General features: G+C 42.6%; 1 protein-coding gene across 8 annotated transcripts in view; it reads left to right on the forward strand.

Moving 5' to 3' along the window:
• Positions 1-13639, forward strand: part of LOC119171618 (CLIP-associating protein 1-B) — a 274680-nt gene that overhangs the window by 40745 nt on the left and 220296 nt on the right. For all 8 annotated transcript variants that reach the window (XM_037422393.2, XM_037422396.2, XM_075892178.1 and 5 more), the window contains exon 7: positions 4910-4985. In XM_037422393.2, coding sequence (XP_037278290.2) covers positions 4910-4985 — 76 coding nt within the window. The remainder of the gene's footprint in view (positions 1-4909; positions 4986-13639) is intronic.

Consider the following 13639-nt stretch of genomic DNA (forward strand, 5'->3'; position numbering starts at 1 on the left):
GCGCGATCATAGTGAACCAAATCACAACATTGTTATTGCAGAAACATCGTGCATTGTTCGTCTGGTGCAAAAACGGCGTAGCGGCATTATTACAAATGAGTTACCTTTTTAATCATTTTCACCACAAGAACATTACACGTAAGCCAACATGTTCATGACTGTGCTTGCACGAAGGGTCACAAGATGTCAACACTATCGTTACAGTAACCTTGTATTTCTCACTTTTTTACGTATACCAGGATGTTGTACACGATAAAAAAAGTTTCATGATTTTGCCACAACAGTTATTAAATCCTATGTAAGTTACATGCAGTTGGAATGCAGTTAGCATCACCATTTATGGTTTGCAAAAACGTAAAGGCATACATGTTTACGTATGAGGAGCTCAAAACGTTGGAAGAGGCGCGTTTCGGTAAGGCGGTGAACGCAAACTGGTATCCGGTAACACGCTAACGTAAAGAAGTATACGTACAAGCTAAAAGTTACACAGAGTTACACGTTACACTGTTGCTCTGTTGTCGCGCTTTTTTGGACTACGACCGGCCGTCTGGTTTGCTTGGCATCATGGAGAAAGGAGTTTTCCTTCCTCCATGCTTGGCATCGACAATGCCGGCTTCAGTCGCAAGTGTGACGCATACGAAAGAGCTTTTTTTTGTTTCGTGTTGATAACTGTCATATTATTTAAAAATGATTTATTGAAATTAGTTTATTTCATGTTACTATGTATGTTTAATTTAACGTTTTAAATCGTAAAAATAATTAAACAATACTTACGCGACAAGACGCTATGGCGCTGCGAGCGCGTGTGACCTTCGTGCGGCTCGCGCTTGCGTGCGCCACGTGCACACCTTTATAAGGCGTTTCAGTTGCTGCTGTGCAATGAAGAGGCCGTTTTAATTAATGGAATGAACCGCACCTTGCAGAATCGGGGCGCGTTCTCTTGCTGCGTGCGCAGCTTGTGTGATTAAGAGATTGAATCTCAGTGATACGGACGATGGGGAAAACTGAGTAGAGTCGCAGCAGGTGGTGCGCTGCCCCTACCCGCCCGGCTAGCTAGGGAAAACGTAGCGTTCCCGTCGTGGCGCGCGATCAACGTGGCACAATCAGCTGTGAAAAAAAAGAAAAGAAAGAAAAAGAAAGAAGGGGGCGGGGCAGCGCACTACCTGCTGCGACTCTATTCAATTTTTCCTGTCGTTCCTATTTCCGATGGAGGCGGAGATGTTGTAGGCCCGTGTGCTCAGATTTGGGTGCACGTTAAAGAACCCCAGGTGGTCTAAATTTCCGGAGCCCTCCACTACGGCGTCTCTCATAATCATATAGTGGTTTTGGGACGTTAAACCCCACATATCAATCAATCAATCAATCAATCAATCCTGTCGTTCCTAATACTGAGACGCGATCTCGTAATTGTGCACACAGCAAGAAAATGCGGCCCGACTTCTGCAAGGCGCAGTTTATCCCATTAATTAAAACGGCCAGCGCCGCTCACGCACTCGCGTGACGTATTCGCGAAATGCACAATGAACGACGCGTCGTTGCTTCTCTAATTCCGAGAAAATATCTCTTAATTGCACAGCAGCACACACAGCAAGAGAATGCGTCTCAACGTCTGCAAGGCGCAGTTCAGTTTATTCATTAAAACGGCCAGCGTCCCTTGCCGGGTTCGGCAAGGGTAGCTCATGCACTCGCGAAATGCACTGCAGACGACACCAAACCCTAGCGGAAAAGTCACAACTTCAGGGACAAATTTTCCGCCAAATTTGGCAGCAGTCTGACAACAACCATCCCTAAGTCTGACTACTGATTTATGCAACGCCTAACAGAACCTTGTCGACGCGTGCACATTTGTCGCACATAGGCGTTGCCAAACTGATAAGCGGCCTAGTTGGCGAATGAGCACACGGTGACTACATCAGCTTGCAAGTGTGCCTCTGCGGAAAACATGCAGCGGGCATTGAAAAAACGTCATTTATCTGACGCAAAACAGGAGTACATGTCTGGTGCTTATTGAGAAAGGTGAATTTGCAAATTATTGATAAACAGCTTTTCCATGCTACTGTTTGCCCAAAATGGACTTGTGTTTTTGCATGATTTCTCGGGATTCAAATTTTGCTGCAGTTGCAAACTTGTCTAAAAGATACCTCTGCCTCTAGAGCAGCTAGGAATGTCATTTTTGTTGTGACATGTAGCTCTGTCTTAAGTTTACACAATAGTAGGTGTGACTTTTCGATCGAGATATTTTATTTTTGCCAGAAATTGGAGCATTAAGTGGGTGTGTCTGTAGCACTGAAATGCAAGGTGCGACAAACCTTGCTTAAGTTATCTGATTAAAAAAAAGCACTTCTCCCGTTGTGTAGCTTATATTCAATAGTACACAGGCATATGCCAATAGTAGCTATGCAATACAAATTTCTTGTGTCGTCATGCCGGCAAACAATAGGTAAATAATTCTAGGGTATCTCAAAAACTAATTGGTTTAGAGGAACAGTAATTGCATTTTTGAAATCAGCATCAAAAACTCAATCACACTGTGAATTGTTTTTATAAACACATGAGAATATCTGGCATTTCGTCTGAAGTACAGTGTCCCCCCCTTCAGTGAAAAAGTACAAATTCTTCAGAGATGGGGCCTGTTAGCTGGCTGTGCATTTTGTATATTTTATAATAACTGTTTTATCTTACCTTAGTGTTCTTACAAACTGTTCAATTATGTACTGCAATCTTGAATTCGAAAGTTTGTATTGCTTGCATACATCTTGATAATGAAACATCCATGGGTGGAAAGTTCATTCATTATGTTTTTCCTTCATATATTATTAGTAGGCTTGTGCAAATATTTCAATGCTTAGAATATTCGGAATATTCGGTAAAGAATTTGAGCTCGTTTGGATTAGAATTCTTTGATTAGAATTTACTTCGATTAAAATTATAGAAGATTTTGAAGTATTTGCAATGAATGAATAGATTACATGCACCTTTACAAACGCATATAACCGCTTGTAAAGGTGGTTTCACGGCAGAGGAGAGATGCTAAGCCGTGAAAGCATTTTTTTTTTTAGGGGAAATTCGTGTTGCCGCGAAGCCCCCCCTTCAAATGTAAATGCACCCTGCAAACTGCAACACTTTTTGAGCCTTGTCAGAAAATACTGGTGATTGGAAGTCGAGGCTACCAAGAACACGCGAGGCAAATATTTCAGCATAGTACGCGGCCTGCAATCCGCAATAAATTCTCCAAGTCGGCTGAGAATTGCTCTTTTCTCACGGCATATGCTCAAAAATCACTTCTCACAGCCATTGTGTCTGCCATTGGCTGATTTGAGCATGACGTGCTTGGTCGTTACTGGGGCCGCCTCATGAGGCGGCCGTCACTTATCCACATGTGAGTGCACGATCGCACCGACAGGCCACATATTCGAAGAGAAAATAAAAGGGAGAGAGAGAAGTGCTTAAGGTCACAAGGTGCTTGTGACATTTTTTTCCCCCATGCCATCCCTCTCTGCTTAGTCATGATAAATATTTTAATTTTTATATGTCATACGTACCATTAGAAATTATTTGACCAAAATCACTATTCGCTTCGACCTAACATTCATTATTCGCACAAGCCTATATATTAGTACATGAGATATTAGGTGCAGTAGTTCTTTCAGCTTAAAAGATCCAGTGCAGCCTACAAAAAATGCTCATGTTACCCATGCTACTGTAAGAGTTAAGAATGCTCCACACTCCTCAGTTTGCATTTTTTTGTAGGACTATCCTAAATTTATATTATGACTGGCAGATCTCTCTTGCTGTGTTTGATCACTTTTATATGACTTTTATATATCACTTTTTTGTAAGTACCTGATCTGTGTTCTAGTTGTACTTATGCTGTTTTTGTCTTTTTTTCATTTATATGGGCACAGCTTTAACTACGGCATCACCCAGAAGTTTCGTATAAAAATAAAACTGGCAACAATGTGTCGTATTGTTAAGGGCAAACAATTGCCCTTAACAATAACTTTCTACTGCCAAAAGTTCGCACCAATTATAGCAAACAAACCATTCATTTTTCTGGAATTTCTTTTTGGAATAGTTTAACTTCCGACATTAAAGTATGCCGTTCCCTGAAGGTAATTAAATCGAAGTTAAAAAATCATATCATGTCAACTAACTAGCCTGTTTTGCTGTTTCTTAATTGATTCTTGTTCATTGTGAGTTGCGTTCTGTAATCATTTGTCATTGAAGTTAGCGCGTTTTTCTTGCTTTTAAATTGTTTCTGTGAGATTACAAGGGCATATTCTTACTTCATTTGTTTCAATTGCATTTTATTGTAGCTCTGTCTCCCTGCTATGTACATCACAATCATTCTCAATTCTATATTGTACAAGAGGTCCCCTCGCAGTCTCTGACTATGGGACCTCTTTCTGTATATCATGCACATGTATTCTTCTTCATTTAGCATAATAAAACCTTCTGTTCTGTTCTGTATGCTTTATGCATGGCTGAGGCAGTGAATAAATGCGCTGGCCATCTTCATTGCCTGAAAAAAATATAGATAAGAGCATTTGGTGGGAGGGGCTCTTTTAGGCGCTGTGACTTGCCAGCAGCAGTCGCATTTTCTTGACAGGAATCGACTGACAACTCAAATCTTTTTACACACTGTGTTCTCATCTCAAAAGTTTGTAGTGAAATCATAGATAGTACAAAGGTCAGTTCACTCGTTGCAGTAGTCACGTTTCCTTATGCCAGCATCTCGAAAGTTCAGCTATGCCTGGTCGGATGCTCAAGGAGTGAACAGCTGCTAGCCTTACGTGATACGGCGTTCCAGTTTGTTGCTATGGCACTCATTGCTTGAAAGGTGTGAAACTGTGTGAAATGACCTTGTATATGAAACTGTTACTTTATTTGCCTGTCTCTTTTTCTATAGGTATGGCCCCCAGAACCTGTCTTTGATGAAGTTCATGCCACTAATTGCCAAGCTACTTGGAGACCCCAATTCACAGGTACATTATAAAACAGTGTATCATGCTTTTGCACAGAAGAAAGGTGAGCATTATATTAATCTGAATGTGGGAAAAGTATAGATTAGTTTATTGATTTGATTGATATCGACTTGTTTCGGAATGGAGTCTTCGCTCTTTGCAGTCTTGGCGACTCTTTTAGGGACTTTCAAAATTTGAGGCAGTGTGTTCTAAAGTAGACATAGAAAATTAAGAAACTGTGACAACAATAGAACGCTTGAAATGGGCTGCAATACACAAGGCCGAAGCATACAGGATCAAGCTGCTTGTGGCCATTCCGAGAGATGGGCAAAGCGGCTCTTATTGGCTGAGATCAGGGTTCACTGCAAACGGGTAGACTAGGGCTGCTCACCCATAGCCAGGAGGTAGCAGTGCAGTCGAACTTCATTCGCAAATATTGTTTAAATAAAAAATAATCTTTTCACATACTTCGTCAAATAAAAACTAAGAAAATTATCATGCCTATATTGTTCTATGCATTTGTATCGTGCCTCTTTGATATATGAGCATGAATTAGAGGTCAAGAAAATCTTTTATAGCATTTTTCTAGTGCTTATAAATGCCAATTTTTGACATTTGTGTCTGAATTTCTAGAAGTGCCTATAAATGCATTTTTCTCAGAATACGTGCCTATATAAACGTAATTTAACCTCAAGTTTTGCTTTTGAGTACAGTTGGAGACAGGTATTCATGTTACCAGACAAAATTGAGCTTTCAAGACTCTGTAGGGTGAAACCTATACACCATCTCATAAGCTCCTTTCAGCAATGTCAAGGCTACAAGGCCTTTTAGTCAATAGGAAGGCTGATTCGCCTCTGCACATTGTTGTGACTGGGAGTCCAGACTGAACCTCATTGACTTCTGCAAAGGCAACGAGTGTCAAGGCCAGTGAGCGAGCCCGGCTGATGCCATCACCGTCAACGGCATCTTCACAACACATGGCCAAGCTCCTTCCACGCACTGGTCTGATTCCAGCCCTATGATGTAGTAGACGTCGTCTAGCCCGGTGGTGCCAGCACGTCTTACGGAACGCGCGGCAATACCACTCGTTCTTGGGTGCAATCTATCGGCTGTTTCTAATTGGTGGCTGCTGACGCAAAAACCAGTAGCGGTTTTGATTGGATGTTGCTGACGTAAAAAATCACCAGGGCCTATAAAGGACCAAGTGGCGCGACTCCAAGCAGTAAACCTATGTGTCGGAGAGTAGACGAATACATCTCGGCTCTTGGAGTTCCTAAGCTGTCGGCCCCAGTGCCGAATATGTAACGCCTCTGTTTATGCTGTACATAAGGTTGCCCTAACTCATCGTCGTCTTGTCTGGTCCGTCTACCAGCTCTGCGCAGAAGCAACCGCGAGCTAAGATACATGCGCTACCAAACAGCGGAGAAATCCCGGCCCGTTACCTTGGTGGCACTACGCAACAGTGGTGATAGCAAAGTGCTTCCTAACAACATGTATTAAACCGTGTTGCATCGTCTGTACGGTATCCCCCCGGAATCTGATTGCATGCATAGAGGACAGGAGGTGCTTCTGTGAAAGTGCAGGACGATGGAGAATGAAGAGTGTATATATAAAAAAAATGTCCACGTGGCTTTTCTTTTGCTTGTCATTTTCTTCCTCAACGGCGCTTCAGTAGGTCACATGAGAAATTTTACTTAGACACTGGAAGTTGTTGCAAGCCCAATTAAATGCTTGGCACCACTAGAACTTAATTTGTTCATTACAAGCTGCGAAAACATGATGTGAGGAGGTGAACTCGAAACTTCTGCCGTTCGCCCGGTTTAGACTTCGCTTCCTTTTCTGTCCTCTTCGGTATTGGAGAAAGTCGGAGCCAGAAAATCAAATGACACAGAGGCATCAACACGTCATGGGCATGCAAGGTTACAATTGCGTGACATGCCCATGCCAGGTCGTGCACGCAAGCGCCGTAGTGTCATTTCGACATTCTCTGTATTATACTACCAATTTCTGTGGGATGGATATCTCTATGCTCGCATGTTTGGGGAGACCGGCATGGATCATGTATCCTTACCACAATACACAGCACCGCACCGTTGGAGCTGTTCTAAAGGACAATGCACCAAAAACACGCCAAGTATAGTGAATGCTGCCAGCACTATGCGGCAATGGTGGGAACACCAACAAGAACGAAATGGAAACAGCTCAGTCTTGCATCTCGCTCAATATGAAGTTAAAAAGAAGGCGCGTAGATTCCATTTGTATATTTTAGTATTTCTGTCAACCTTTGCACAGGGAGCCGAGGAAACAGTCTGAACCCAAGGGCTGATGCCTAGGCTAGTCCACCCCAAATCAACTTGCTGGACATTATTAATAAAGTTCTCCTTCTGTCAACCCTCATACTTCTATCCTTGTTGTATACGTCAGCTTTATGCTTTTTGGGTGTGCGCCCATGAGATAGTCTTGCGGCATACAGTCTATTTGACCTCTTTCCGAAGTGCCTAGCATTGCAAATCGTAGCAGATGAGAAGCGCCCAGGGCATGTATTCCTCTTGTCTGTCTTAAATTTTCAAACCTGGTGAAGGGCCCTTTAAGGTGTTCACAGACAGAAGAGAAATCGACCCTGTGCGGTGGTTAGACCAAGTAAATGCGTGGTAAAAAGACCCTCTGGCCTGTTTTCTCCTGTGTCAAAAAGAGGAAAGACCTAAGGTCATTCGATGGTGCTCATTCGATGGTGGACACTTAATTCATCATGCTGGACTAGAAAAGGAGAGACCGTATTCTGCAACCCCTTCGGGGAAAATATTGGTATGCTAGACTATTGTCCTCATTGTACCATCATAAACTAAAACATTTTTTGTTTGCTTTCCTGTCATTGACACACATCCCACACGTATTTTCTGAAAATTTGAATATTGACGAAGTTTATTGTGCCTATATTTATGAATTTGGGGGCATAAAACAATGTTTTCCCCGCCTAATTTTTGTGCCTATAGCCCGGTTTTTTGTGGCTCTAAATCCAGCCTTTAATCATTGTCATCGTTAAGCAACTTGCTAAAAGTGGCAACCTTTTGGAAGCGTCCTGGTGACTTTGCAAAATAAAAGTAAAGACCACTGGCGTGCGTCTACAGTGTGACCTTATTGCCTTGCGATTTTTTTGTACTGTGTGGAATCTTTAAAAAAGATCACTACTCACAGAACACACGGACACAGCAGATGCGGTCAGACCAAATCAAATATATCACTAGTGATCAATAAGCTACAACCAAAATCAATCATACAATATTTCAATATACACTCAATCAAACACAAGAAAAAAAAAACACTAGGTACAACAACTCTACAATATTTCAATACAGCCAATCAAACATATGAGCAAACACAAGGTAACGTGCAGGCATCGTTGCCGATGTCAGACTCACCGCTAGGGACCCATGGGAGACAGCCCGCGGTCGCTGCATCCCGGGGGACTCCATCAGGAGACGACCATCCACGCCAACCGCCATGCGCCAAAGAGAGCCACCCACACCTTATGTGCCGCCTCCAGCCTCGCCACCAGGCGTCGCTGCTGGTGCTGCCACGCTAACCATGATGGTGTTGGTGGTGGTGGTGGTGGCGATAAATGCGTGCGAGCATAACGCCATCTACCACTTGATGGTTGTTAACCTTAAATGCAGCCTATCCTGCGACACTTCTGCATCATGAGGCGCAAGTGAATTTACAGGGGGTAATAGCACCTCCAACATTCTAAGAGCAAACGAGGCGACAGTAGAGGAGATACGAAGCAAATAATGGGACATCTTGAAAACAGTTAAAATTGCATTAACTGATGCACATGCACTAAACTTAAAATTAATAAAAACAAAGGCATGAACGACAGTTCATGGAAAAGCACATTGTTCCAGTAAAGCCATTGCCATTACTTTGTACCGGCATGCCAATACATTGTTGCTTAATGCTTTCACATTACTCTATGTCATGGCAGTTTGAAAAAGGTAGGGTTGGCACCCTTTCTTGAACAAAAAAACTGCCCTTGGGAGGGTGGGGGGAGGGATGAGTTACTAGTTGATGAAATTAGTGTTGAACAATAGACGTCAAGTCTTTGGCATGCAGTACCATTTTTGTTACATTGCTTTCCTTGAGCCAAATAAACCTGATATACAACCAAAAACGGTACACTAAACTTACCTACTACAGGGAAATCTCAATAAAACGAATCTCAAGGGACCGCTAAAAATAATTTGTTATTTTGAAAAGTTGCTTTGAAAAGTGAAAGTATTAAAGATTTGTGCAAAAATGGTAAACGCAAACGCGCGAGTGGCCTACCTGAGCTGTGCATACATTTGCGACCGCGTTAAGCTGCTCAAATAAACGTGAAAAAAGAAACTCGGAATATTATGGAATCGGTGCACATTTATTTAGAAAAAGTGTGATCTATCCTGATGTGGGCAACTCGACTGCTGAAAGACTAACTCTTAAGTGCGTGCATCCTCCTAACGCGCTATGAAGCGGCAGCGTTAAATACCGATTTTTCACGTTGGTTCGCAGTGCTGCTTCAACGTCTTCGCTCTTGTCGCAGTTTCCTTATCACGACAAATGATATGGGTCTTATGGAAGCTCACGTGCATGCTTTGTCGTCGCACTGTGTGTAGTGTACGAGGGATGCATGGGTAATCATAGGGGACTTCATCCCATAGGTCGCTCGAATCGCATTTTTTACTGCCGTAGCATTCCTTTCATGTGGCCTCCAGAGGTCTTCTTGAACGTTCAACCGCGTACCAAAAGGCTGGTAAACAGGCGTGAAACAAGCGCGCAGTTCAACCTGTCCAACGAAAACAAAGCCTACGGAGCGAAGCCTAATGCGAAAAACAAGTACTAGGCGATGGTGATGGCGATAGGGCTATCGCACATTTGAACAAGGCGGGCAGGTAGAAATATGCGGGCGTTCTGATCATGACGATAGTGGAATGGGTGGGGCTGGGCATTATTTCTACAGCTGCGAGTAACTTTTTGAAATCGCTATTTGTTATTTTGAAGTGTTGGGGGATAGAAGGGAAATAAAATTTAATATGTGATTCTGAAACATTCGGTATTCTGAAATTCTTATTAGTAAAATACTTTTATATTAAACCAATGGACATTTGGTGAGGGATTTCTAAAACATTTGTTAATCTGAAAAAATCGTTATAGTGATGTTCGCTATAACCAGATTTGACTGTAGTCTAACTGGTGCTGTAAAAATGACCATTATTAAAATTATGCTTTGTTTGCTGCTCTGAAAAAAAAAAACTGCTAATGACTGCATGGGCAGAGCAGCAACGAGCCTGATGTCAGAAAAGCTGGCCGAGCTGCTTTAAATTTTGACAGGTGGAAAACCTAACAACAGGGGATTTTAGTTTGAGGTGGGTGGTGTTCGTTGCATTCACTATACGCAAGTGCCACCAGGTCCGAGGCTATTGCTATTAAACTGTCGCTGTGGTCATCGGTGAGGTCCAGCCCAGCGACCAGTCACTGTCAAGTTATCTGGGAAAGGTTAATTCCAGGATCGAAATACAGTAGGCTCTCATTAAGATGAACTTGAAGTGACTGAAAAAAATTTGTTCATAGCCTAATAGGGCAGCTTATAGCAACACAAGGCCAAATTAATTGGCGATTGGAAGCATCTGATTTTTACAAGTGAAATACAGTGACAGCTTCTGCAGAAATGCTCTTACATCTGAAAAAGCTAGCCATTGAAAAGCTTCTTTGCATATCTCTTAAGCACTGCCTTGAAGGCACCTTACATGTTAGAATTTGAATTTGTGTTATTTGTTTGGGCGTAAGCTTCAAATTTTCTGTATTATTTGCATGGGTAATACACCAGAACATACACGAGACAAAGCCACTCTCAAGCAGGCTCTTTCAGTAACACGGCTAGTTGGGCCAGTTGGTTGCCCTGTCGTGATGGTCTAGTGGCTAAGGTACTCGGCTGTTGACCCGCAGGTCGCGGGATCGAATCCCGGCTGTGGCGGCTGCATTTCCGATGAAGGCGGAAATGTTGTAGGCCCGTGTGCTCAGATTTGGGTGCACATTAAAGAACCCCAGGTGGTCGAAATTTCCGGAGCCCTCCACTACGCGTCTCTCATAATCATATGGTGGTTTTGGGACGTTAAACCCCACATATCAATCAATAAATGGGCCAGTTGGTTGAAATTCATTGTAAACTTGGTTTACAGTGCAACACCTCTTTCCTTTCACTTTTGCTCCTTACTTGTGTCTGCTTCTGTGGTGTAGTGCTGTAAACGCAGTTCATGGTGAATCTTTCAGTAACGCCTCACAGGGACGGCATTCCAAGCTGAATAGACGTTTATACAGTGGAATTTCGACTATACGTCCCCCGGCTTTGCAACGGTCCGCATTTTACGACTAATCGGTTTGGTCTCGTCAAAATTCTCTTAAAAACACTATATAAAAAACCTCTGTTATACGATGCAGTTTTACACCGACCTTGTATCTTACGACTCTCAGAAACATCGACCAAATATTCACAAGTGCAAAATATGAACATGCGTACCCTCGAGGTTGACGAGTGAAAAAGATTAAAGTGAGACAGGATGCCTTCATAGAATGGAAAATTTATTCTCTTGGAAATTTATACGTCTTGATTGCATGCGTCGTGGGGTCATTACCTAGTCAAGCTCTATGCTCATAAAGTAGCTTCAGCCGGCCGAAAAGCTGATATTTTCTCATTTTCGATTTGTATAAACCTTTCATGGTCAACATACCACTTATCTGCCTTTGTCACACTCGCAGTCACTGGCATGTGCACACACAATGGCATTACACAGCTGTTTTCACTGTGCAAAATTACTTGCACTTGACATCAATGTTCAGAATAACAACGGGACACCGCTAGTTGCACGTCAAAAGGCAACAGATTACGTGCACAGCTCAGTTGCGCATGAATGCATTGAACACCAACTCATGGTTCGTCACCATTATGTAATAGTGATGAGCCTAGAGGCCGAATTTTTAGGCACTAAAGAAGTGTGTTTTAGGGGCCAAAGACAGGCAGGTAAAACGCCTCTTTGTCATTTTACCTGCCTCAAAATCACAAATAAAGGCACAATAAATTTGTACAAAAATTGAAATATCCCAAAACAACTTCGGTGACTTGTATCTACGGCAAGAAGCAAAAAAAAAAATTCTATTGTTTAAGATAGCACCAAGGTACCAACGATTGAACATGGGCATGTATTCACCACGCGATTCGCATTGTGTGGTCTTTCGTTTTATTGTCTAGCATTGTGCATCAAGGGGCCACCATTCCATTAACACTCTCCTGGGTCTCTTCCATTTCGTTTTCGCTGGGAAGAGCAGCGCAGGAGCAAATAACCAGACCACTGATACCCCAGAAGATATGCATGCTAGGTCTAATCTCGTAGAACCAATTTTTCCCCTATCGGTGACCACCTTATAGGGCCGCTCACTAGGCTTGAGCATTTCGATATGACGAGCCTAATAGTGCACTGGGCACTCCAGATCATTCCTGTTAAAATTTGTTAAATTGAAAGTCGTGGAAAAACGCGCAATTTCTAATGAATGCCACTTGCCCTTCTCACGGGCGTGCGTCCCAAGATCTAGGGAGTGACGTAGACAGCAAGGAATGGTCTTGTTTTTACGTCGCTCCTTCACGTTGACATTGGTGGGCTGATGTCGCATACTGTGCGCTCTTTATCAGAACTTCGTTAAATGCTAGCTGTATCTATAAAAACAGACGAAAAATCTGTCTCCTGATTATATCCTACATTTTAAATGGCACATCTTTAAGAGTGTTTGCAATTGACATTATTCTACTTGGCATGTGTAATTTGTGTGTTCTATTGTGTAGCATTAATGAGGAGTACTTTGATTTGGGCTAGCTGCTTCATAACATTTTCAAAAGGAAGCGCAAAGGCAGAGGGAAAAGAAAAACAGCACTCTTTGCCTCTATGTTTTTTTTTTCTTTGTCTTTGCAGTGCCCTTTCAAAATCAGTGTAATGAAGGAACGCTGAGAAAAATAATAAAACATGCAAACGGAATCTCAGCTTATTATTTTTATTTTTAATAGGCTCGAGATGCTTTTCACTGATCGACCCTCGCTTCAATGACAGACCAGTCGATACAGGGTGCTTCGCTGCTGACCCGAACGCCCAAGCTTAATTGTGGCCGTGGCGGTCACATCTAGATGAATGCAAAAAAGTAGATGCTCGTGTACTATGAAATGTCAGTGTATGTTAAAGAACACCAGATGTCCCTCATATTCATATAGTGTTTTTTTAACGTAAAACCACACATACTACCACTGGTACTACTATATATACTACTAATAATAATACTGCTACTACTACCCATTTTGATTGCGTTTGTCTTCTCGTCGTTCCTGCATCATGCCTTCGCCAACCCTGACAATGTTAGGACTGAAAATAGCGCTAAGAAACGGGGACACAAGAAAAGGACACACGGCACAGGCGCTAGCGCCTGTGCCGTGTGTCCTCTTCTTGTGTCCCCGTTTCTTAGCGCTATTTTCAGTCGTCACAATGCACCAACAAGCCCAAATTTCGACAGTGTTGACAATGTTAGCTTGTGTTTGGTGCGTCATCTCTGACCGCAGTTTCAGCGGAGCGACGTGGTGTATTGCGGTCACAATACATGATCCT

This window comes from Rhipicephalus microplus, chromosome 4 (genome assembly GCF_043290135.1).
Source record: "Rhipicephalus microplus isolate Deutch F79 chromosome 4, USDA_Rmic, whole genome shotgun sequence".
Lineage (NCBI taxonomy): Eukaryota > Metazoa > Arthropoda > Arachnida > Ixodida > Ixodidae > Rhipicephalus > Rhipicephalus microplus.